Source organism: Canis lupus, chromosome 15, assembly GCF_048164855.1.
Source record: "Canis lupus baileyi chromosome 15, mCanLup2.hap1, whole genome shotgun sequence".
Classification (NCBI taxonomy): Eukaryota; Metazoa; Chordata; class Mammalia; order Carnivora; family Canidae; genus Canis; species Canis lupus.
Genome location: NC_132852.1, coordinates 40,959,070 through 40,985,609, shown reverse-complemented (window position 1 = coordinate 40,985,609; position 26,540 = coordinate 40,959,070). Strand labels below are relative to the sequence as shown.

Genomic DNA, 26,540 nt, shown 5'->3' with positions numbered 1-26,540 from the left:
CAGTGTTGCTACTTCATAATACCTTGGGTTATGTTTTTATTTTTCATAAAGATTTTATTTGACAGAGAGAGAGAGAGAGAGAGCACAGCAGGGGGAGAGAGAGCGAGTGCACAGCAGAGGGAGAGGGAGAGAAGCAGGTTCTCCATGTGGGGCTCAATCACAGGACCCCAGGATCATGACCAGAGCTGAAGGCAGACGCATCACCCACTGAAACACCCATGTGCCCCGGGGTTCTGTTTTTAATCAATGAATACAGCAAATAGATGCTCATTTTGTAACCCTCAGGGCAAAATCTGTTAGGTTCAAAGTTACCGAATATTTACTCTTGTAAGATTTGCCATAGCAGTGATTGCTAGAAAGTCTTTAAGTGAGAAAAGCACAGCCCAAGTTTTAAGTATATATGTATATATTACGTAACATTTATATAAATATAAAATATCTTTTATTACATAAATTTTACATAATTTTGTTTATATACATCCTATATAAATATATTATTTTATTTAAAGGGGATGTTTTTATATATACCTTTTATATCATAGCTCTGGTTCGAACTAGCGTGTATTTCCTTCCAAATTTATAATATACATGAGTATATATTTTTAATGACATATATAATTCTCTACATACTAAATATATTTTATATATGTGCATAGAAATCTATATATAAAATAGCTTGAAGCTATTACTGTATAAAGAGAATCTGTCATTATCATTAAGTACAACTGAGTGTATATGTTTCTCCATGTGTATAGACATATATGTGTGAGTGTGTATAATTTGTCTTTTACCTTATTTTTAAAGATTTATTTTTGTGAGAGAAAGAGAGAGAGCATGCATGAAAAAGCAGAGGGAGATGGAGAAGCAGACTCCCACTGAGCAGGAAGCCCAACATGGGGCTGGGTCCCAGGACCCTGGGATCATGACCTGAGCTAGAGTCAGACACTTAACTTATCCCCCAGGAGCCCTTTCACTGTATTTTGTATTTTTTAGTAGGCTCTATGCCCAACATGGGGCTTGAACTCCAAAACTCTAGATCAAGAGCTGCATGCTCTACCAACTGAGCCACCCAGGTTTCTCTCTTTTAAATAAATGATTTGAGATGGACTCCCCCAGCAGCAGGCTTGCCAAAGGTAAAATACGCCCTCTGGCTCACTCTCTAAGGGAACTAATATAATGCTATTTACAGGGTAGCTGCTTGACAAGCTTGCATTTATTTTCAGTCCTCCCATGATGCATACAACAGGAAAGCAGAACAAACACATTTAAAAAAAAAAAAAGATTTATTGATTTGAGAAAGAGAAAGTCTACGGGGGGAGAGGGAGAGTCCTCAAGCAGGCTCCCTGCTGAGTACAGAGCCCGATGTAGGGCTTGATCCCTGGATCCCAAGATCATAACCCAAGCTGAATGCAAGAGTCAGCTGCTTAATCAACTGAGCCACCTCAAACATTTTCTACACTAAACAGCAGGTTTGTTGTTTTGCTGGCTAATCAGCATCTGTTCTCACAGATGCAAGTAATGGTGAAAGTTCCTCCTTGGTTTCTCCTGGTGCCCCTGTTTCTCCTCTGGGGATGGGCATGAGACCCACACCTAATAATCAGAATCATAGGGTTTGTCCAAGGATGGGTGGACAAACAAGTCAGCTCTGAGACTTTTGCCAGAACGAGCAGAAGAAGGTTCTTTTCAGACTGAAGTTGCTAAGCATGAAGAACAGAAGGTAGAAGCTGCTAATTCACAGTAAGGGCCTGCTTAACAACAAACCCACGCAGAGAAAACCAGAGTCGAGAGTTGGGCAGGGAGTCTTCAGGGCATCGCATGGACAACAATGCCTGCCTGTGACTGATTTCACCCAGAGAGTGCTCCAGACTGCTCAGTGACACCAGCTAGGAAGAAGCCAGTCTGATAGGAGCCCTGCAAGAGCAGGTGTGACAGTTCTGTTCACAGCTACACTACAGCACAGAAAAGTGGCTGGCTCATAGCAGGCACTCAATACCTACATGCTGGATAAATGAATAAAAAATAGTATTTATTTACTCATTTACTTTTTAAAAATGTTTATTTATTTAAGCAATCTCCACATCCAATGTGGGCCTTGGACCTCAATCTCAGACTTGCACATTCCTCCAACTGAGGCAGCCAAATACTCCCTGCTCATTTACTTTTTTAAAAAAAAGACTACTTGTGTTGGACTTATAGCTTGCAACCAAGTATCCTAATGAATACTTCAACAATTCTTTAAGTTGTCCTTTCTTTGTAAAGATCTTTTCAAGATGAACAGTACTTTCTATGTCCATTAAACCACAATATCTAAGAAATATTTTTTTTATTAGGACCATGCCTCATTTTATTAAAGTCCTAAATTTTCCCTGATGATGAAACAAAATAAAGCTCTTTCTAGCGGTCATTTTAGGGACCTAAACAAACACATGGGAACAGAAAAAAAACAGACTAGTGTCTGACCTAGTTTAGAAAAAAAGAAAATCCAATTAGACAAGTTATCTACTAGGAACATAGTTAACTGTAACCAATAAGTAATGTATTCCAACCTTCAAATAATATAAGAGTAAACCGCAAAAGCAGGTTTCCAGAATTTTCTGCTTGGCAACAACTAATAGGTTCACCGCACACAGGGACCTTCCATCAGGTGAGATGATGGTTGTGACCTGAGGAAGATTTCACTTTCCCCACAGCAGGGATGTGACCTTCATGGTCTCCTAAGTTTATTATGGGCAAATTTCCTCATGTTTTAGATGTGACATTCCAACAGAATAATGAAGAGATTCCAGTGATGTGAGGCAGAAAGTCCAGGTTTCTCAGCTCTCACACCCAACCTATACATTCTAGGTCTGGTACCTACATTTACCCCTCTGTGAGGAGCTTCTGGAGGCATGCAAGGCAGTAGCACAGCCTGAAAAGAATCCAAAGGGCTAGTTCTGAAACATATATTCACTTCTTTTTATTATTATTTTTTTATAGATTAAAAATTTTTTTTCATAAATTCACTTCTGAAGTTTCATTTTTCTGGGAAAATAAGAAAAAACAAATTTAAAAATTAACTTGAAGGATATTAAAAGGCTGCTACTTTTCTCAAACACCAATGCTTGGGGCACCTGGTTAGCTTAGTTCACAGTGTGACTCTTGATTTCAGGGTTGTGAGTTCAAGCATCACACTGGATGTGGAGCCTACTTAAAAAATAAAAATGAAAAGAAACAACAAAAGCTGGAAAGATGCTTCATGATGAAGGAAAAGTAAAATGAAGGGTGAGTGATGCTGTCGAACCCCCTCACTCACTCTCCTTCCAGTGTCCCAGATGCAGTCAAGAGTGTGGAGCCTACCCAAATCTCTTCGCCTGAGTCGCACACAAGGGCTGGCCTGAGGGGCACAGATTTTGCTTGGTGCCCATTCTGTGTTTTCATGACACTAGAAACACACATTACACCATCAACAAGCTAACCTTAGGGCATGAGATCATACTTACTTTAATCCTGGGATATCGAGAAGATTAGTCAGTCCTGTCCAGTTAATTTCTATAAGCTGTTTAAGAAAAGGGCAAAATATTAAGTTTCCAAATTATTTCCAATTATCAAATCAAATCATACAGGTTTCTTTATAAACAAAATGCATGAGTTCATAACACTGTCCTACTACACCTTTTTCACTTTGTCAAATATCAAAGTCATTGTCCTTTGTTGGTACGCAGAGTGTTCTCTCTTGTGTGTTTTTGATAGCATCTGTCCCTCTGATAAAATCAAGTAATTTATATACCTTTCATCCTATTAATGGACACTTAGAATATTTATAATTTCTCTTTTATTATAAGTAAGGATTCAGTTAATATCTTCTTATATACACATTCTTATAGCACATGCAAACTAGCATTCAAAAAGTAAAAGTTTTGGTCAAAGACATATATATATATATATATATATTTTTTTTTTTTTTTTTTTTACAAATTTTTGTTTTGGGAGTGCCTGGGTAGCTCAGTCCATTGAGTGTCTCACTGCAGCTCAGGTCACGATCTCAGGGTCCTGGGGTCAAGCCTCACATTGGTTTCCTTGCTCAGCAGGGAGTCTGCTTTTCCCTCTCCCTGCTCCACTTGTGCTCTCTTTCAAATAAATAAAAAATTTTAAAATAAACAAATTGTATTTTTTTTAGAAGATATTGAGAGTGAGTGAGCATGAGTGCACATCTGTGTGTGGGGGGAGGGCAGATGGGAGTGGGAGAGAATGAACCTCAAGCAGAGTGCACTGAGCCCAAAGCCCCATGCGACGTTCAAACTGATCCCACGACCCTGAAATTAAGACCTGAGCCAAAATCAAGAGTCGTATGCTTAACCAACGGAGCCACCCAGGCATCCCAAAGATTATTTAAAAGATCTCTACACCCAACATGGGTCTCAAACTCACAGCTCCGAGATCAAGAGTCTTGCTCCACTGAACAAGCCAGCCAGGTGCCCTTACATGTTCATTTTTTAAAAAATAAATTTATTTTTTATTGGTGTTCAATTTGTCAACATACAGAATAACATCCAGTGCTCATCCTGTCAAGTGCCCACCTCAGTGCCCGCCACCCGGTCACCCCCACCCCCTGCCCCCCCTCCCCTTCCACCACCCCTAGTTCGTTTCCCAGAGTTAGGAGTCTTTCATGTTGTCTCCCTTTCTGATATTTCCCACTTATTTTTTTCTCCTTTCCCCTTTATTCCCTTTCACTATTTTTTATATTCCCCAAATGAATGAGACCATATAATTTTTTTTCCTTCTCCGACTGACTTATTTCACTCAGCATAATACCCTCCAGTTCCATCCACGTCGAAGCAAATGGTGGGTATTTGTCATTTCTAATGGCTGAGTAATATTCCATTGTATACATGTTCATTTTTTTATGCTCACAAATGCTACCCAATTGCCTTAATAAACAAGATACTGTACTGATTTATATTCCCACCCTAAATGTAAAAATGTCCTTTCTTTATACTCTCACCAAAAACATATTAAAAATCAGTCCATTTGGTAGTTTAAAAATGGTACTTTATCCCTGTTTCAATTTGCATTTTCCTGGTATCAGTGGAACATATTCTATCCATTCAGTCAACATATGTATTTTATTTGCTCAATTTTCTAGTGGGTATTTGGGTATTAGAATAATTCCTATACAGTTGGCTAAGATAAGATTCTATTTATTGGATACAGATGGGTTTTAAAAAAAAGCTTGATTGGAAACACTGCTTTCTTGTCAAAGTGTGTATTACACATAATAAAATTACTTGTGCTTTATATTTGTAGAAAAAAATGCTGAGATTGCATGATCTCAATTACCCATATAATTACAGTAATAAAACTGCTCAAATCCCTTTGGGAAATACACAGTTATAAATAAATACAAACTAGAAGAGTCAAGATTCTTTTGGATAGACCAAAACTGGAAATTCTTTTTTAGTAAGTCCTAAAAGACTTAAGATTTTTCAGAATAAGAGAAATTAAATGTAAATTTATTGCAAATATCAGTACAAACTCATATTGGTGCCCTTATGCCCCCCCCCCATCCCCCAAGAACAGGTGTGGAAGCAATGGCAGTCTGGGGCAACCAGCACTGGCCAGCCAGCACCCTGATCATGATCTCTAAATACATCTTCCAAGGGATTGTGAAGCAGCAGGTGATTCCAGGACTGGTGCGCAAACTGTTAACATAAGAGGGCTTCCTTTTATGACCCTTGTCAAAATGAGGAGATACATTTAAATGCTACCCAAGTTCAGAGAAACAACACCAGGGAGGCTAGAACAGGAGTCAGCTGCGTTTGGGAAGAGATCCAAATCCAAGAAAGGAGCCCCCAGGGAAGGGGCCACTGGAGGCCTGAGGGAGGAGCTCAAGCACAGGGGAGGGAGGGAGGAAAAGAAGAGTCCAGAGCCACAGAGGAGGGGTAGTGAGAAAGGAGGGAGAGCAAGCTTGTGTGTGAGCCAGTGTGTGAGAGCATGTGAGAGTGAGCATGTGTGAGAACGAGGATGAGTATAAGCACACGTGAGAACAAGTGTGCATGTACCTGAGGATGAGTGAGAGAGATTTGGAAAGTGAGCACAAAGAGGGGGAAGCCAGGAGAGGGCAGGGAGCGAGGCAATACTTGGGAAAAGCAGCACCCCCAGGTCCCCTGCCCCCACCTTAAGTGCACTGGGACAAACTGAAGAGACAGTGAGATGTTTCCCAACCACCCCTCTGGGCTGCTGCAGCTCTTCTAGGACAAATGGAAGCAGTAGTGTGGTTACAACTCAACTGAACAACACAAATGAATCTGTGTACTTCATGAAAACCACAGACATCCCATCTCCTCTCTGCTTTTCCATCAATGCATGGTTGGATGGACGGAGGGAGATGGACAGTTCAACTGTTTATTTTAGCACTTACTATACACCAGGTGTTCCAGGTACATTAAGTTGTACAGTACAGACCAGAGGCTCCCACCCTTCTCCAGAGTTTTTCAATTAGTCACTTTTCACTGGTGGTAAAGGTCAAGAATGCTTTTATTTTGAAACTCCTGGGACTTCCAGCTTCCACCTAGGATGCTGAAAACTGGAAAGGCACCACTGCTGAATGCACAGGAAAGCTGAGTGACAGGGCCACCCGCCCAAAACTCTTTTTTACAGGGTGACTATGGCTACCCCAGGGCAGCTGAGAGGTTCCAGCTGGATCGTCATCACTAAAGACCAAGTACAGGTGAGCCAGAGGTAAGCCCTCTGAAATCCAGACACAGGGCATCTCCAACTGCCCTGCCCTGGTGGGTTGAGCAGCGAGCACGCGCTACAGAGACTACCGAGAACACTTCTAGCAGGGGTGAGGCCAGGGAGGGAACAGCAGGGAGGGTGCTGCTGGAAGGACACAAACTCCACCTTCCATGGTAAGGAAGAGAAGCCACTGGGAACAGGGACACAGAGGAGAAGGCTCACTGCAGCTGGGGGATAGGAGAAGACACCATCTCAAGTCCTGACCATTACAGATCCTGTATTACTGGAGGTGGGTGTGCAGACTCTTTCCTGCATAAGACCCACCAAAGACACAAGCAAAAGGAGAAGGCAAGGTCACTTGAAAGGGCGCCAGCCGTGAAGCCCAGTACAGGCCAGGGCAATGAGGAGCTCCCCGGTCCCAAATGGGGGTAGGGCAAGACTATCCAAAATAATGAAAGATACCAAATACCTGGCAGGATAAATACCCCCAAAGCTCCCAGATGACTTAATGTGTGGTCTAAGTCTGGGACCTTCCCCAGTCTGGCAGGCCCTGGTGGACCTGTCTGCCCAGCCCTGCCTCTCCACCTCACTGTTGCCGTCTACATAGGGTTGTAGAACTGGCTTCCGGGAACCTGATCCAAACACTGCAACCTTCCTCCTCCCAGCCAGTCTAGGAGTCTATATCTGACATAGCTGGAGTGGGGAATGGAGCAGGGAACGGAAGGCAGGAAGTGCACTGGCAGCCCTGTTTTTGGCATGTGTACTGGAGGACCAGAGGAAGCTGGTCTCACAGGGAAGAAAGAATGCAGCAAGGGCCTATCAGGCCTGTGTGACAGTCACAAAGGCTTTCAAATTCTGCATTCCAGTAGGTTTCGTGAGAGAGCAATACATGCTATTTTCATTTAAATAAAGCCTTTCCTTTTTCCTGTCCTTTGATCAAAGTATCTCAGTTGCTGGATGTGTAGCAAACAGAACTCAAGTTCTTCTCATGGTCGCTGTAAAATAAAGATATTTCCATTTTTACAGATGGAGAAATGCAATCTGTGGTTCAGACTGTTGGCTGGGAGGACTGTCTTAGGATAAACACATTATGGGCATGCCCTGGATCATCTTCTGAATGAGTTCTGGAAGAAACCTCCTGGATTTACTTGAGGCTAATCTGTAATCCTGGAATAGACCTAACAAGTAACTGAGGATTCTGAAACATCTCTCCCAGTGTATGCCAGAGGCAGTTTCAACAACAGTCAGGTTAGCATGAGTGAGTGACCAATTCCCTGCGACGCCCAAAGGGAGACACTGGCTTGTTCTGGCCCTTACCAGAACCTTTACCCAAGGTTCTCTGTTTAACCAAAACTTGACTTCTAATGTTAAGACCCACCAGAATGCTAAACCTATGTGTAGGAAAATACTTAATATCTTAAAAGCCTGAGGACTTACTATGCACCAGGCACCTACTGTTTTATACCTACTAACATTTAATCTTGTGGGGAGACATCCTCTGACATGTGGTCCCCGTGTTACAGATGTGGAGATGCCCAGTGACATGTAGTTCCCGTGTCACAGACAGGAGATGCCCACTGACATGTGGTCCCCATGTCACAGATGAGGAGATTTGGTCTTAGATTAAACAAACTGTTTACAGCACAAGGCACATGGTCAGAAGAGAAAATCCAGGTGTGGAAGACCAGGCTGGAGAAACCCAAGTCTGTCACTGAACCACCATATATACTGCTTTTACTGTGCTCTGAAAGTTTATAACTTTTGAATTTTTTTTTTTTTTTACAAGTAGCATATCATCAAACCTAACTGAAACAAATCAACAAGAACAAAAATGTGCAAAGGTTTCATAAGAGTCTCTGACACTATATTTCTAAATCATCTGGATAGCCAAAAAACCCCAAATCTTTGTAGCTGTATTTTCCTTTGGGTGAGGAAGAATTACTTGGCAACCAGTAGTGAGTTCTGTTCTCATATTTTCCAGTCGAAAATAACTGAAAAAAAAAAAAAATTCCCTTCTCTTCAAAGCATATGTGTGGTGACTTTACTTACCATATAAGGAAATGAATAATTCTGAACTTTTCACAGCCTCATCCATTTCTGACACTAAGATTTTGTCTGGAAGTTACATGGCAATGTTATTTTTAAAGTAAATATACCTATGGAGGACTCAACCTAAGGAAGAGTACTACTAAGTTTTGAGGGAGATTTAAAGACTCAGATTTCATTATTTTCTGAACTGAAAAAAAGGTCTTTAACTGTTAAAAATTCTCTGTAAATCAAAAATACTTAGCCATTTATTAAAGATTAGTTTTTTATATTCATTAATGAAGTTTTTTTTTTTAAAGATTTTATTTATTCATTCATGAGAGACACAGAGAGAGAGACAGGCAGAGACACAGGCAGAGGGAGAAGCAGGCTCCACGTAGGGAGCCTGACGTGGGACTCAATCCCGGGTCTCCAGGATCAGGCCCTGGGCTGAAGGCGGCGCTAAACTGCTGAGCCACCTGGGCTGCCCTGAAGGAAGTTTCTTAAGCATAATGGCTTTTAAACAACTGGTAGGTGAGGGGGAAGAAACATGAATTTTAAATCTTTTATGAAGCTCTCCATTTCTCAAAATTGTAATTAAATTTTTACAAGAAATTCTTTTATTCCTTTTAATTTTACTGTGTTTTATGTAGTTAAAATACATTCAAAATAAGCCTGTTATTTAAGCAATAAAAAGCAAATCAGAGTAATACTTTTAGAGGTAACAAAGTGAAGACACGAAAGTCTTGTGGTTTTACACATAAAAAAATGCGACTTGTAGTTTGGTCTAAGCAAACTTGTATATTAAAAACCTAACAATAATTTGTATTAAGTTATTTAAATCAAATTATAAAAATTAATATTCCCTTTTTAAACTATACATGATGTTAATGGTACCTCCAGAAAAGGACTCACAGAAGTTACAAAAAGGGTATATTATGAAAAGATAACTGAGATACAGATCAATTCATCCATCAGATATTTACTAAACTGTATGGAGACAGATCTGGCTGTAGCTTTCAAAGAGTTCATGAGAAGTAGGCCACAACATAGAGGCCACTATGGCACTGGGGAATATGGGGAAAGCTGACTTCCTGTGTCTCTGGAAGGGACTGCACAAAGGGATGAAGACAGTGTTCTGGGAGGAGGAAAAGACAAAGGGAGGTGATGAGCAATGATGGGGGTCAGTACAATCCTTGGGTTATGATCCTTCCTTGTGGCTGGAAATTGGGATGCTCATCAGAGCAGTGCCAGGAAATGAGGCTGGAGAGAGACCCCACCTAGATTATGACGCTTGTCTGCAAGAAGGAGATGGTCCCTATGGTCCGTGTGCACGTTGGGAGGTTAACTCTAGTGAAGTCTACTGACGACAGAGTCAAGGCAGGAAGCCAGTCAGAGGCTGCAGGAGGCCACATCAGAGGAGCCTGGTAGGTAAGGAGCCACCCAGGTGAGTGGGAGGGGCCAAGGTGAGGAGGAGACTAGGCAGGAAAGACATTTTTGTTGTCTTATTTTTGAATTAATAATGAGTAATAAGTATTGACTATTTATAATAAAATGTGGAATATACATATATGCCTAGCAATGTGAAGTGATGATTATTATCGTGTATCCAAGTGTTAGGATATAATTCAGTAGGGGCATGTGGGTGGCTCAATCCCAGTCATGAGTTCAAGCTCCACACTGGGCTTCACACCATGTGGAGCCTACTTAAAAATATTATATATATATATATTTTTTTTTTCAGTCAAAAAGCCCTCCAAAACCTTTATGAATCTTAAAAACCATGTACTATGTAGTTCATTAAACATACCACGACAGAAAGACAATGCATGTGAATGATGGCAGCCTTTGTTCGTGGGGGTTGCCAAGGAGATTTATGGGTTAGTATGAGAATAGCAACTGTCAGCCTGGGGTCCTGGAGTTACTGGTTTTGTAACTTTGACAAATTAGACTCTCAGTTCCTGGTCAGTAAAAGGAACCTACATTAGTATTCAACTGCAGAGTTAATGAGGATTAGATGAGCAAATATCTATAAACCACACTCAGTGATAGGAGCTGAATGTTAGTTACAACCCACACTTTTAAAAAAATCTATGTTTTCAAAAAAATAAAAAAAAATAAAAAAAAATAAAAAAATCTATGTTTTCAAATCTCCTGTAAGAAACATACTACTTTTATAATCAGGGGGAAAAAAAGCTGTCTATTAAGAGATGAAGCCCTCCTTTAAGAGCATAAAGAAGCATAAAAACACTCACAGGATTCATGTAACAGAAAAGGGAAAAGTGAGAGAAGGACAGACTATGTTTCTCTCCTTACATATCTTTGTCAGTTAATTGGAAAAATGAACTTAATGTTGACTTACTGGTTTCCTAAGGAAGAAAATGGACAAGGCTCCCACTAAGGGCATGTCTCCAATCAACGGTTCCAGGATCACCCGCATTGTACCATGAATCTAAATTCAAACGAGAAATCAGAACATGTCACATAAGACAAACCCACAGGCCACCTACTGATGCAAGAAAGAGGACACATGGTCATCTCAGTGACTTCTGAGCATCTGACTTCAAGTATAACCTACAAATAAAAAACTTAACTTCAAAGAAATTCTGAGTTAATAAAAACTTCACAGTTTTCATTTTGAACAGAGCATACAGAATTTCAGAAGACTATGAAACTTTAAAAACCTTACCTGTATACTTTGAACACCGGCTCTACAAAAATATCGCTTGATCTCCAAATCAATCTCACAGTTTCCTACAAAACTAGCCAGAAAAAGTTCTGTATTACTGTCTCTTAATCACCACAGACATGCAAGGTATATAATCTGAGTAAAATGATAGTAGAACAACCAAAATCAGCCTACAGGCAAAACTGTGACCTGAGGCCCATGCCCGAGTATCTTACTGCCCAGAATCGCAGGCATCCCCACTAGCAGATTCGATGCAGCCACACCAATTACACATGTCACTTCTCAAAGTGCAACTTCTGGATCTGTTTCTTGATGGAATGTAGTTTTCACTTGTTTTATAAACAACTGAGTTTGTTTAAAACCTAAAGAAAATCTCATATTATATTTCACCGTAAGTAAATTTTACACCTATGCTCCCTGGTAGTGAGAAAACTACCAACAGTGTTCCAGGGCTCTGTGACATCAAAGGTTAGAAATGATGCATCTTTTAGGGGCACCAATTTTACTCAATGATTAAATAATTTCAGTCATTAATACAAAATGAAACAAATGAAACAAGAACAGAGCATGATGCTGAATGCCAGGCTTGCTATTCTCAGTATGAACGTGAAACATCATCTATGTTTTGTGCAGGATCTCTGATTTGACTCCCACCTTCAAAGGCAGCACACCATGCTCCTGAGAACATGGGGCAGTTTGAGAGATGTTGCAAAGAGAATATCTAAACACACAAGTAAAATACTAATGAAAGGCATCTGGGATGAATTCTCTCAATATTTATGTCCTGGTGTTAACGCCAGCATCTATGGATTCTTCTTACTGAGCATGACTCTGGATGTATCTGATAAAATCACCTGTTAAAAACCCATCTCAAAACTTTTCTCCTCTTCACCCTAAGACCTGATCTTTTTATTTCCTAGTATCTGCCAACTACTCCTCCCCCATCTCCACTGCCAATAACCTAATTAAAGTTCCAGCCTGGAACATAGAAGAAAGTGGAATGCAGATTTTTTTTTTTAGAGACATAAATATCTGAGCAGCATAATCTGCATATGTTGTTATGACTGCTAAAACCATGAAAGCCAGACTGCGTCTTCACAATGGCGTCCATTAACTGATACATTCAAATGTTTATTTAATAAATGTGTATGAAATCCTCCCTTGGTGCTGGAACCAGAGAACAAAGTTTCCATCCTCATGAAGCTCATTATCAGCCTAGTGGACAGTCCCAGGGTACAGCCAAGCTGAAGACATAGGGCTTCCTTTTATCTCACTGATGACAACAGTGTCTGTAGTAATACCTGATACTTTAAAGATACAGATTTTTCAATCAGATCATTAGAGGCAGTCAATGCTCTTTTCTAAAGTAAAGGTCACTGGTATAAACTCTGTACGTTTACTATATATATATATACTTTAGAAACTCAAAGATGACATTATAAAACAAAAGGATCCTCAGTCAAGGACAAAAGAAAGAAAGCTATGAGTGGAGTCTGTCAATTGACACACCTCAGCAGCTCCCCTTCCACAGCTGTTTAAGGCCTCAGAGAGATGCAGGAAGCCATGAGCAAGTGCACAAAGAATGAGGACAAGAACTAAACAAAACCACCTTTATCTGCCAGGTGTGGCACCTGGCAGACTGTCAATCTTTTTCTCAATTACTTTTTATTGTGGTAAAACACACAGAATGTATGTTGTACAATCTTACTCATTTTTAAGTTCAGTGGTATCAAGCATATTCACCTTATCGTGCAACCATCACTAGCATCACCTCCACGGCTTGTTCATCTTATAAAACTGAATATCCCTGTGAAGCAACTTACCACACACCCTGATGCCCACCATTCCAATTTCTTCCTCTATGCATCTAACCTAAGTACTCATCTAAGTGGAATCATACAGTATTGGTCTTTTTATGACAGGCTTATCTCACTCAGCATAATGTCCTTATGGTTCATCTACATTGCAGCAGGTGTCAGAATTTCCTTCTATTTTCTTTAGCGTTAGGATGGTATTAATTAGCAATATCCCAAAGTCACAAAGTCTTTTATAAGTTTTTATTTTAATCATCTGGTGTTCATCATGAAGATTTTTTTAAAGGTGAGTAATATTCCACTACACGTACAGACTACATTTTCCTTATCTACTCACCTGTCAATGAACACTTGGGTTGCTTCCACATTTTAATGGTTACGAACTGCTACAAATGTGGGTGTACGGATTATCTCTTTGAAACTTTGTTTTTGGTTCTGGGTATAGCCCCAGAAGTGGAATTGTTGGGTCTTAACAGTGATTCTATGTTTAATTTTTTGAAGGACAACTATTCTGTTTCAACAGCAAACTGCACCATTTTTATATTCCCATGAACAGTGCACATGGGTCCATTATCCATGTCCATGCTAACACTTGCTGCCTTCTGTTGTCTGACAGTAGCCATCCTGATGGGTATGAGGAAGTAGATCATGATTTTGATTTGCATCTCCCTGATTAGTAATGAGGGGAGGATCTTATGTGCTTACTGCTCATTTGTATATCTTCTCTGGAGAAATGACTATTCAAGACCTTTTGTCCATTTCCAAATCAGCTTGTTTGTTGCTGTTGAGTTTTAGGGGTTCTTTACACCCTCAGATATTAAACCCTTACCTGACATGTGATTATACGGACTGTGCAGATTCTATGGACTGTTTTCAGTGTTGACATTTAATAATATTAAGTTTTCCAAACAAAGAACATGGGATGCCTTCCATCTACTTGCGTCTTCTAAAATTTCTCCCAGCAGTGTTTTATAGTTTTCTTTGTACAAGTCTTTCACCTTCTTGATTAATTCCTACAAATTTTACTCTTCTGATTCTAAAGTAAACAAGACTTTCCTTGACTCCATTCTGGGACTGTGCATTGTTACATAACTGATTTTCTGTGTGCTGACTTTATATTCTGCTACTTTGCTGAATTTATTAGTTCTCCGAGGCTTTTTTGTGGAATCCTTATGATTTTCTACATATGAGATCATACCACCTGTAAACAGAGACAATTTTACTTCCTCTTTCCCATCCTGGATGCCTTGCCTTTTTCTTCCTACTTAGCAGCTCTGGCTAGGACTTCCAGGGCCATGTTAAATGGAGGTGGGCATGCCTGCTCCTGATCTTGGAAGAAAAGCTTAGTCTCACACCACTGATAACGATATTTGCTGGGGGTTTCTCACATAGGCCTTTTTTTTTTTTTTTTTAGTATTTATTTATTTAAGTAATTGCCACATCCAAGTGGGGCTGGAACTCATGAACCTGAGATCAAGAATCACACACTCCTGCAACTAGCCAGCCACACACCTCTTACCCTTTATTATACCTTTTATTCTTCTGTTCCCAGTTTGTTGACTGTTTTTATCATGAAAGAAAACTGAATTTTCTCAAATGCTTTCTCTACATCAACTGAGTTGATCATTCCCCTTCATTCTATTAATGTATGCCTGATTCATTTGCATATGTTGAAGGATCCTTGCACCCTGAGAATAAATCTTACTTGGTCATGGTATATAATTCTTCTAATATGCTGCTGAATTCAGTTTACTAGTTATTTTTTAAAGATTTTATTTATTTATGATAGATATAGAGAGAGACAGAGAGACACACACACAGGCAGAGGGAGAAGCAGGCTCCTTGCAGGAAGCCTGATGTGGGACTCGATCCTGGGCCTCCGGAATCATGCCCTGAGCCAAAGGACACTCAATCGCTGAGCCACCCGGGTATCCCTCAGTTTGCTTGTATTTTGATGAGGAATTTGGCATCAGATATGGGCCTGTAGTTTTCTTGTAGTGTCTTTATTATTTTTTTTTAAAGATTACTTATTTATTTATTTGAGAGGGAGGGAGGGAGAGAGAGAGGGCAAGTGAGCATACACATGTACAGACGCAGAAGGAGAAGCAGACTCCCTGCTGAGCAGGGAGCCTGATGCAAGACTCGATCCCAGGGCCCCGGGATCATGACCTGAACTGAAGGCAGATGCTTAACCGACTGAGCTACCCAGGCGCCCTGTCTTTAATTTTTTTAATTTAACATGCTTATGTTGGCAATTATCTAGGCTATCAAGAATTAAGACACAGAAAGTAAATAAATTTGGGTCTTCAACAATTTAGTCAAATTCCACCAAACATCAGGTAAGAAATGTGCTCATTATATCCTCCACTTTATGGGTACAGCTAAATGACATTGTATGTCATTACCTATGACATAAATATAACACAAGTAAAAACTTACCTAATCTGAAGGTCCAAAATAATTTGCCTTTTGTCCACATTTTCAGTGTACACCTTAACACCATTGATCCTAAGAGGCTGAAACAAGAGGCAGCTTATTTAAAAAAAAAACCCCAAACCTTGCAATATGGCATAGAAATGAGGACAAACTTAGCCCTGGGCTATAGGAATTAAACTTCTGCTTTCAAAGTACAAGTAATCAGGCCTCCGTTCTCCAAGGCCTTCATCTGTGAAGTATGGGTGACAATGGCATCTATCTCACAAGGCTACTGTGAAATCAAAGGACAGAGGGAATGTGTCTGGTGTGTGAGCGCTTAGAGGTCAGACCTCTTTTCCCTCTATTCTGTCCTGACATGGTTTGAAACATAGCTTTTTTTCCCCTTTAGGTCTTATAATTTTTCATTTCTTAAAATTTTCACAAAATGGGGCTTTTTGAATGAAATAAAAAATGCTGTAGGTATGATTTAATCTAATCAATACAATCTAATACATGATACAGAGACAAAAATCACATGACTGTAAGAAGAAACAGCAGATTATAATACACGCCATGTTTCAAGGACCCAGCTTTAATACCATTTCAAAAACCTATTCTCATTTTAGCACTTTGAGATTGCTTCTAGAGAGGTTCTCAACCTCACATTTGAGCATCAAACATTCAAGCTGAAGAAATGCCTTCCCTTTGGAGTATTAGAGCTTACTATGAGGTTTAGGTGCCCTAACATCTTACCCCTCAACTAGCTGGAGGACTAATTTCTAAGTCTTTGTGCATCTACATTTCCTGCTGCCCTAGGTTCCCAGCCTTTTCCCTGGTGAATCACAATGAACACAGTTCAAATCATTATGCTGAGGAGTGAAAATGGGGTACAGGGGCTTAGGACCTTTAGTTTAACTGTCTGCATTAGATAATATTCCCTTTATCCCCTTAACATGACATATGAGATGAGGAGAAGCAGCAAGGCCAACCCCACTCCAGATGACTGGGCATTATCTCAACAGAGTGAACACCTGAAGGCAACAGAACCCCGCTGACATCAGGTGTGTACAAAGCACCCTGCTCGGGGCTCTGCATGTCCTTCTAGCCTGTTCCTTCCTCAGAGAGCCCAGGTTCACCTGTACTTGTAAGATACTGGGGCACTTGGTAACGATGCCATGCTGCCTCTGATAAGTCAGCACTACTCTTAACATTCGTCCTATTTCCCAAGGATAATCTCAGAGTGTGTAATAGAAAATGAACATAATTCTCCCTAAAACAAATCCAGCTGGGGTTAGAATTCTAAATCTCCATAAACACAAGCATATCATCTTACATTATGGGACTGCAAACCATGGCCGGCAGGTTAAATTTAGCCTTTGGCTAAGAAAGGCTTCTATATTTATAAACGATTATAAAACAAATGGGGGGAAAGAAGATTATGCCTCAAAGACTTCATGTGGCTGTCAAAGCCTAAAACATATAGTACTTGGCTTTTTACAGAAAAACTGTCAACTCTTGCTTCATGCTCACATAACATTCTACCTATAACTGTGTTTTCCTATCTGCTGTTATTGTTTTAGGTCAGAGAAAGTAAAGTACATGTGAAAGGTAAGTGTTAGGTTATGCAGGCACTTCTGCGCTTCAACAAGAGGACGATCAGATCCCGAGCTTCTAATGTATTTGGACACCTCACAGCCAAGAGGAAAGATGGCTAAGTACAACATGTGCCTACAGTGGAGACCCCAGTTTTTGAGTAACTGCAGATAAGATGGAGCATTCTCCGCACACAGAAAATCATCTGGTGTTGGAGGAAGGTGACAGATGGCCTAGGGAGTAAAGGATGGGAATGGACCTAGGAGCACTGACAACATAACACAACAACCAGGTCAGACACTCCTGGCCACATTTATTAAAACCCTAATGGTGTGAAGCAAGGAAATCTAAACTACAGCACATGGCAATGGTGTGTTGTTTGGGTCTACTGAACGAGCACTAAGTGTGTGTAAACTGTATGTATTTAAAAGTAATACTGAATTCTGAATTTTCATTAGGCATACAAAACAATGCTACCTTGGAAAGTAATACGATGTTACATGTCAATTATACCTCAGTTAAGAAAAATGTTACCTGTTTTAATCTAATCAATACAATCTAATACATGATACAGAGACAAAAATCACACGACTTCCACTGAACCAGGAAGCAGCAATCACTGTTTGCTGTTGCTAATCACTGTAAACACTGACTTAAATAAAAAAGGAAGCCCGCTATGCTCAACTAATTTAGATGTTGTCTTGAGGCTTTCACTAGTAGTTTAGGAATTAGCAGTTAGTTAGTTTGTTTGTTTGTTTATTTATTTATTTATTTATGAAAGTCATACGAGAGAGAGAGAGAGGCAGAGACACAGGCAGAGGGAGAAACAGGCTCCATGCACCGGGAGCCCAAGGTGGGATCCGATCCCGGGTCTCCAGGATCGCGCCCCGGGCCAAAGGCAGGTGCTAAACCGCTGCGCCACCCAGGCATCCCCAGTTTTTCTTTCTGTATGATTCTAATAACAAAATCTATCTTTCCCTTCATCCACATCGTTAATGTGATTCTACAAGCCTGGCACCAGAGTCCTTAATGGCTGATTTTAAATGTCCTGAGGGGTAAATGCCTTTAAGTTTGTTGTCAATTATTAAACTTTTAGTATGAATTCACATACAAACTCCCTTTCCAATGAGACAGATTGTGAAAAACTGCAAAGGTAATTCTGACAGAAGGCTGTAAGGTACAAGGACATACTGGGAACTGAGAGAAACTGCCCAAGGAGACTGAACTGGCCACAGACAGCAGGGGCAGAATGAGTACAAGTGAGGGGAGGGTGTCCCACATGAGGTAGCACAGGGACAAGCTGCAGAGACACCCTGCCAGGCCTTCCTCAGGAACAGGTTTTTCTCTAGAAAGTAATTTGAAGTAGTTTTCCTTTTTTTTTTTTTTTTTTTTTTTTTTTTAAAGATTGATTGATTGATGATAGACATAGAGAGAGAGAGAGAGAGAGAGAGAGAGGCAGAGACACAGGCAGAGGGAGAAGCAGGCTCCATGCCAGGTGCCCGATGCGGGACTCGATCCCGGGACTCCAGGGTCGTGCCCTGGGCCAAAGGCAGGCGCCAAACTGCTGAGCCACCCAGGGATCCCCATAAAGTAGTTTAATATTTTTTTTTTAAGTTTTCACACCAATTCTACCATACGCACAACTGAGAATACTTAAGAAACCAACCTGTTGGCCCACGTCAACTTTTGTGAAACTGAAAGTGCTAAGGTGGGTGTTTGCTCCCCGCACAGCTGGCTCAATAGTTTCTCGAAACAACTTCTCTATAAACTGGCAAATAAAAGGCCACATATGTTTTACAGTCTGTAAAGAAGAAAGAACCCATGTCAAATAAAATGCTCTAATACATAATAATGTACTTATGTCATCATGAAAAATTACACCTCTATAGTTTACCAGAATTTTTGAAAGTTAAAAGAGGGGGGAGTGTCTACTTTTGTTACGCAAAATAACATGATCTGATTTTCAAAAATGGACCTCAACAAAAAACTAATATGCTACAGGAATTAGTTATTCTGGGTAAGCACTCCCTATAAGCATATTAGTACATTTCAAGTTGCTTAGGAAAAAAATCAGAAAGCCTTGTGGTTCCAATTCATTTTTAAAAACCTAAAACAGATCTGTTTTTTTTTAGGCTTTTTTTTAGTAAACATTAATGAGTTTTCTTTAATAATGGACTAACTTCTGGTGCTGTAAGGCAAACATTAATTAGTTCCTCCTCTGTAGCTCTAAGGACATATAAAATACAGGGACAAACATCTACTTCAAAGTATATGATCTTAAAAAATAACCTTTAAAAATAATTATTAATTACTAAGTTTCTTGGGAGTTATACTCCTTTTTGTAGTATTTCAAAAAAATTGTGCTTGTGATCATTATAAAATAGACTTGAGGACTAGCCAACCAGGGAAGTAGACACAAGACCAAAAACACAGCTATGAATATATAATCAATTTTTTCGCATTAAAGACACAGTTTTCACCATTTAGGAAAGTAATATATTAGTTATGACTCAGTGTTTTGGAGAGCAGGAGCCAGCCCACTAAGTCCAAATGAGTTCACATATTGTCAACATCCAAATTCCCCAAAATGGAAAGATGGCAACTCATCTAACTCCCATTGATAATCTGGTATTTAGTATATTCTACTCTTACCTTATTTAGCCATTCTGCTCTTTCAGTGTCTGGAAAATGAACCTAAGAGAAAAAAACATACACATGACTTATGGACTCCCAGCAACTGTACATAAAATGTCACACAGGCTTTGATATTGTTACTGCATGCTTGTTTAGATAATACTTCTTTACCTGCCCACCTCTGAAGTTCTGCACAATGGCTTCTGAGGAGAAACTGAAACGTGTCACACTCTGGTTCTTTATGTCCCAACACCACTTTGGGGCAGAAAAGTCTAGTGACCACCAATGCCACAGTCCCCTCTTTGTATCTCTGAGGTCCAGAAGGAAGCTTAACATTGGGAAGAGTATTCCGCTGTAATCTCCTCCTTTTGAAGAGACATGCTTCTCCATTCCATGGCCAGCACTGCCATCTGTATCCAAACATCTATGCTCTCAGTCTTCAAGAACCCACTTTTCCCTCTTACTTTCCTCTTTTGGCCCAAACCAGCCAGCAGATGCTTTTCTGTAACTGGCTCCTCTCACACCATCTCCTAAATGAATATTATAGTTCTAGTTCTCCGTGAGTAGGGCCTGTATACTGCAGAAAATGAGTGTTTACAGATAGAGAAACAAACTTATTTAAAAAAAAGATGAAAAGGTATTTTCTTTGCTGTTAAAATAAAAACCCTGTGCAGAGGAAGGCTAAAGCTGTTTTGGGTAAGGAGTTCTCCTCTGAGAAATGCTAGGTACTTCCTCAAAGAAAGAATACCACACAGGCCATACCAACGTTCTGAAAACCATATTTTTGGTTTAGAGGTACAATGGGTCACAGGCAGTTCTGTAAGGATGACTGAGAGATGGTCTGAGAAACATTCTGATTTCGAGAACTGCCACACTAGCAGCCAGTGAAAGACAAACCCCCCACCCCACAGTCTAGCTCAGAGGAGCTGGCCAGAGAAAAACAGGGTGGCAGGGGGCAGGGAGGTTCCCAGGAAGACAGTGCTCTCATGTTTCGTCCTGAGGAGCAAAGCAGCAGCCACAGCTGGTTCCTGGGGGGAGGCCACATCACTGCCCCACGAGAGGGGACAGCAGGTTCCTCCTCCTCCTGTGTGTCTGTCCACGTGCCTGGGCAGCCCACCCCTCCATGTCACAGACTCAGGATACCCAAACCACGAGGGTGGGCTAGAGGGAACAGAAATAATGCCTTCTAAGTCAGTTAGCTTGACTCCATCCTGGGACAAAACCAAAGGGAAGGCAACCTTCCAGAATTAAGAAAAAGTCTTGAGAGTTGGGAGGGATAATATTCAAGAAGGCAATGACTTAGGGAAGAGAACAGCTGGCAAAGACTGTGTAAATCCAGAGGACAAACCACTGTGGAACTACTTTCTGCAAAGAAGCTGAAAATCTGGGGGCGTGTTAGAGTGACTGGACGGGGTACAAAAATGAAGTGTGTGCAGCTCCTCTGCAGGCTGTGTGCTCTGCTGCTCCCTCACAGGACAGAGATGGTCTTCCCTTGGCCCCTGTCCCTCTGAATCCAACTAGCCACAATGGCAACAGGAAGGACCAAAAGCACAAGCAGAGCACCTACCAGGGGAGAGCCAGAACCCCTTCACTGTAGGTGTGTTTCTCCTACAATTTCAAGGCAAACGATAGAGTCGGCAATTCTCACGGCAGGCTTGCCTTTCCTGGTGATGCCGGACCTGCTGACACCCACTCACAGGGAGGCCTTGCTCGGCTTCCCAGCCACACATGATGCTAGTTTGCCTAGCTCTAGAACTCTAGGAACACAGGAGCTCCATTTCAGTTACCCTCACTGAAGGCCATAAACTCCTACATGTTTATCAATCGGGAGATCAAAGACCTGGTTCAAATCATTTTTTCTGACTTGCCATGCCCAAATCTTGTCTTTATCACAGCCCTGTGGAATTCAACCAAACAATAATGGCTCCTTTGTGCAGAAATATATTCTTCTTTATTTACTGGTTACCTTTTTCCTAACTTCCCCTCTCGGCCATTTCCCCTTATAATCAGCTCACCTCAGTTCCAAACAACTTCGCAAACATGTCACCATTCACAATCACTCCTCAGCCCCATGGCACAGTCACACTCAGGTTCTGTCCAGAAATCTTCATTTGTCACAATCACTCTGTGTACCCAACCCCTCCCTCTGGCCCAGTGCAGAACATACTTGTACAAAGGAAAGAAGTGTCTCTAGAGAGATGCTCTAAAGAGAGGCTGCTCAGAACTGACCGACTGCTCAACACTCCACCTAATAACAACACTCCTGACTCTTTGTGTGGACTTTGCTTTTTCAGAGACATCTATATTTGTGGCTATTTAGAATATTACTGAAATTACTGTAAATTCTTTTTGTAAATTTCTCTAATGTCATGTGAAGGGTAAAACCTCAATACAGTGTTGGACTTAGATTAAAATCCTGTATCATTCCACACTGAATAAAAATAGCAGCGATCCACATCAAGATAATCCTTAGGACCACATGGGCTTGCAGATGATGCCAGGATGTCAGTGAGAGGGGCCTGCACAGGAGATATGGCCTCAGTTCTAGAAATCTTAAACTGCTGCTCTGCTTCATAAAGAAATATTCCCAATGTCAAGTTATAGCAAGATGAGTTTAATCTGTCACTTAAGACTTCCTTTTACCTGTTTTCAGATCTTTTTTTGTTCCCAAATATTAGGAAGTGAAAGGATATGTTCATTTATACCTTATCCCCAGTAAACAAGTGAAACACCATCTGTGAAAACAATGACTTCACCTGCTGTGATTCTAAGCTTGTGATGCCGCAAATCATCACTTAAGGCAAACATCAGAATGTCCATCCCTACTGAGAACACGGTAGGCTCTTGGGGGGCTGGTCCCAGCACCTCTATAGATGGATATCCCTCAATAACCAGGAGACGGGATAGACTCAGGTCTTCCCAGACACATCTGGGCCAGATGGGCTGCATCTTTCTCCAGTGAGCAGGGAGGAGGTAAATGGTCAGTTCCTTTTCATTGACTGGTAGAGAGCCATCTATTAATCACACATACTTCAGAGAAACGTTCTCTGTAGGTGCAAAAGGTTTTCTTTCTACTACTGAGAGGTAAAATGTATTTATAGCAGTTTTCACTTTTTTCTTTAGGATTCCTTAGTTTCTTCGAAGAACTGAATTCTTGCTAAGTTCTAAAAGCCCATAACCACCTATCCTAAGTACAATGCCTCACACATAGAAAGCTTTGACTAATCTAGATTTTCCACCCACTTCAAATTTAAAGCTCAAAGATTAGGATCCTGTCTGGGAATCCACACACACAAAGCTGTATGTATACAAATTTACTTAAAGATAAATCATCAGATTTTTAGAGTCCACAAATCCAAGAAAGCTAAGATCATATGATGAGGTAGTCAATAAGGTTGAGGTCCCTTCAAAGCCTTTCATATAAAAGGTTTGAAGAAGGCGAAGGAAGGCAGATGCTGAAGACCCCGTCCCTTGGATGGCTGAGGAACAGATAATAAATCTCTGTCCATCCGTGTTTCTGGAAGATGAGTTAAGGGCATTATGAGTTTTCAAACCCAAGTATACTTGGTTGAAATAATAAAAGTAACTGGTAACCAGTTTAGTCAGGCAGTACTATGTGCTACTATGTGTGTGGCAGGTTCTGTGGTAAGCTATCAAAATACATTATTTGAGCTAATTCTGTGTGTGTGTGTGTGTGTGTGTGTGTGTGTATGTGTAGACTATAAGGTAGACACAACTAGTTTGCACAACCCAGGACATGGATCCACGCCCATTATCCTCAGATATTTGCTGCAGAAGTGCATGTGTCCACGTTTCTTCCTTCTTCTCATCCAACTGCCTTCAGAGTAGACTGAGGAATTGTCTCAACGAGTCCATGAAGCTTTCCATCTCCCAAGTCACATATATGGGACCTGTGTTAATTTTCTCTCCTGCATTGCACCTGAACTATTTCTAACCATCCACCCAATTGAGCAAACCAGAAATCTCAGAGTCACCATTTCTGCCTCTCCTTCACTCCCCAACCCCGGTCAGCTTTTCCTTCTAATGCTCTGAGTTCATTCTAAACAGCAAATCTACAAATAGGAATCATTAATACCTCCAACGTACAGGATAGCTACTAAGTGACAGAAAGGGGATGGAAAATCAGATCTGTCTGCCCCTGCTGTTGACCACTGTATTACTGAGGGATGTAAAGAGTGGCATGGAGATAGTCAACCCAGAGTCCATCAAGTTCTCAGTAGGGCAGACTCCCATTGAAGAGTAAAGCTCAAAACTCAGGTTATATGCCTTAAATTATAGGAAGTACTAAGTCAGAAGTAGAAAATTTTGTATTTAATAGTGATCTACTTATCTGGACTCAGGACATCAAATACAGTACAAGTCCTGAAATAGCTGATAGCAAAGTTCAGCAAGCATGATAGCAATTTACAATAAAACACAATCACTAGACCCAGTATTTCACCCAAGACTAAGAAAAGTGTAATTTAAAGACTGGTTTTACCTAACATTTGCATGAGAGGGCGATGATATTTAAACAGTAATGATAAAATCCCAAATATATTTACCCTGTGACCCAGCAATCCCATTTCTAAGCAACTTATTAAATATAAAATGACTTCTGCAAAAAACATTCCACAATGAAGTCATGTGCCTTCTCTAACATTATTTGGTTTCTTTAACTTCACTGGTATTTTTCAAATTGGGTCCAATGGTATGCTAACAAGTTCCTACTCACCCTGTGGTACTTAAAGACAGAGTAACCAAGGACACCTGGGTGGCTCAGGGGTTGAGTGTCTGCCTTCGGCCCAGGGCATGATCCTGGAGTTCTGGGATCGAGTCCCACATCAGGCTCCCTGCATGGAGCCTGCTTCTGTCTCTGCCTATGTCTCCACCTCTCTCTGTGTATCTCATGAATAAATAAAATCTTTACAAAAAAAAAAAAGAGTAACCCTATAAGGTTATTGACTTTTCCTGCAAAACACACAACAGTCCCACAAATTGTCCACAGAATTTAAATTTATGTAATAAAGCTTCTCTAACTCACCATCATGCACCAGAACAGAAATACAGTTTGATTAGTGTGAATTCTGATTTTGTTACTGCATTTCTGTCACCATGCTATTATTTCTCAAACTACTGCACACGTATAGACTCCATTTTTGAGACATGGGCTGAGGCAGCTATTTTTTGACCAGTTAACTTCTGACTCCGTCCTCAGAGCTAAGGATACTACCATAGACTTAGACACACTCCTGTCTCTGGGAAGCTCACAGATGGTGGAGTAGGCTGGTGTGGAAAGGTGTAACCACTGGTCTGTGAGGGAAGATCTGGGAGCCCAAGGAATTTATCTGATGCTGCCTGGAAGAGTCCATAAGAAATCTGGGAAGAACAGTGTGTAATATTGGTTTGGAAAAATCAGTTGGGGCTTGCTATGTAAAGAGACTATTCTATGCAGAAATAACAGCATATGCAATTTATACTGGCTGGATTTGGAGATGGGAGGAATGGTAAATGCTGAAGCTGAAAAATAAGGTCAAGCCCAGACTGAATGCTGTGCAAAGGGGTGCTGATTTTATTCTACAAGCAATGGGTCAATGCTAGAGTGTTCAGTAGAGAAATGATGGAAGATTAGCATTCAAGGAAACACTTCTGCAGTACCCCCAATCTATTCTGAAAATATAAGGAGAAACCACCCGTACAAATAAGCCCTCAATGCAAGTGAACTAGCTAGCATTGAGAGTCAAGCTACCTCCTTGTAGTAGGATCCCAAAGCACTCAATAGTTCTGAGACTTCTAATTTATAAGGGATTATTTCAAAGTGTCAAAGAAAAATATATCAGAATTAAAGAAAGTAAATCTGTTACCAAATTTTAATTCTATTTACTAAGTCAAAAAATCTGCTTCTCACTAATACATATTCATAAACATTTGCTTATGTTCCACCAAACAGAATTTAAAGTAGCAAAAACATCGAAGATAAAAACTGGAATGTACAGAGAAAATAGAAAACACATTCCTATATCACAGAAGAGTCTATGAACACACATCATTTGGTTTCAAATCTTATCTTTGAACTTAAAAAACACAACAGCCACTTAAATTTCCTTTCTAAGTCCAATTAAAAAACAAGTTTTTGTATTTATTATTTATGTTATCTCTACAAACTAGAAAGAATCATTGTATGGTTACTTAAGTTTTGACTATATTTAAAAGTTGACACTACACAAGAAATCTCTTTTTAATCTTTAAAAAGAACAAAGACATATTTTGGATTCTAATATGATGTTGATATTACCAAAGTTGTTTTGTTTTAAAAAAAATTAAACCAAATATACAAAGACAGAACATTAATTGTGTGCCAAGAACATACAGTATCTTGTTTAATCCTCCCAACACTTTGAACCATCAGTGGCTCCATCTAATAGGTCATGAAACAGACTCACAGAGGATGACTAATTTGTTCAAAGACACTGGGGAACAGGCTGGAGGGAAGAGACTCTCCTTGTCCCACCTGCTGAAGTACAAAGGGTGCTGCAAGTCAGAGCACAGCTAAACTTTTTTCACTGTATCTTTTTTCCCCATTTCTGAGCATTAAAAATAATGTAGGCTAACACTTAAAATTGAAGTTCAATTAAAGGACTGAGTTTTTTCTTCAA

At 40.4% G+C, this 26,540-nt stretch overlaps 1 protein-coding gene across 3 annotated transcripts in view; it reads right to left on the bottom strand.

Annotated features, from left to right (window-relative positions):
* Positions 1-26,540, bottom strand: part of ESYT2 (extended synaptotagmin 2) — an 82,305-nt gene that overhangs the window by 32,018 nt on the left and 23,747 nt on the right. For 2 of the 3 annotated variants that reach the window (XM_072776787.1, XM_072776788.1), the window contains exons 2-7: positions 19,903-19,944; positions 18,917-19,051; positions 15,682-15,758; positions 11,429-11,501; positions 11,102-11,191; positions 3,480-3,535 (exon numbers count right to left, since the gene is read on the bottom strand). In XM_072776787.1, the coding sequence (XP_072632888.1) occupies positions 3,480-3,535; positions 11,102-11,191; positions 11,429-11,501; positions 15,682-15,758; positions 18,917-19,051; positions 19,903-19,944 (473 nt within the window). Of the gene's footprint in view, positions 1-3,479; positions 3,536-11,101; positions 11,192-11,428; positions 11,502-15,681; positions 15,759-18,916; positions 19,052-19,902; positions 19,945-20,055; positions 20,290-26,540 lie in introns of those variants that run through there. The other variant, XM_072776786.1, reaches the window with a different exon arrangement.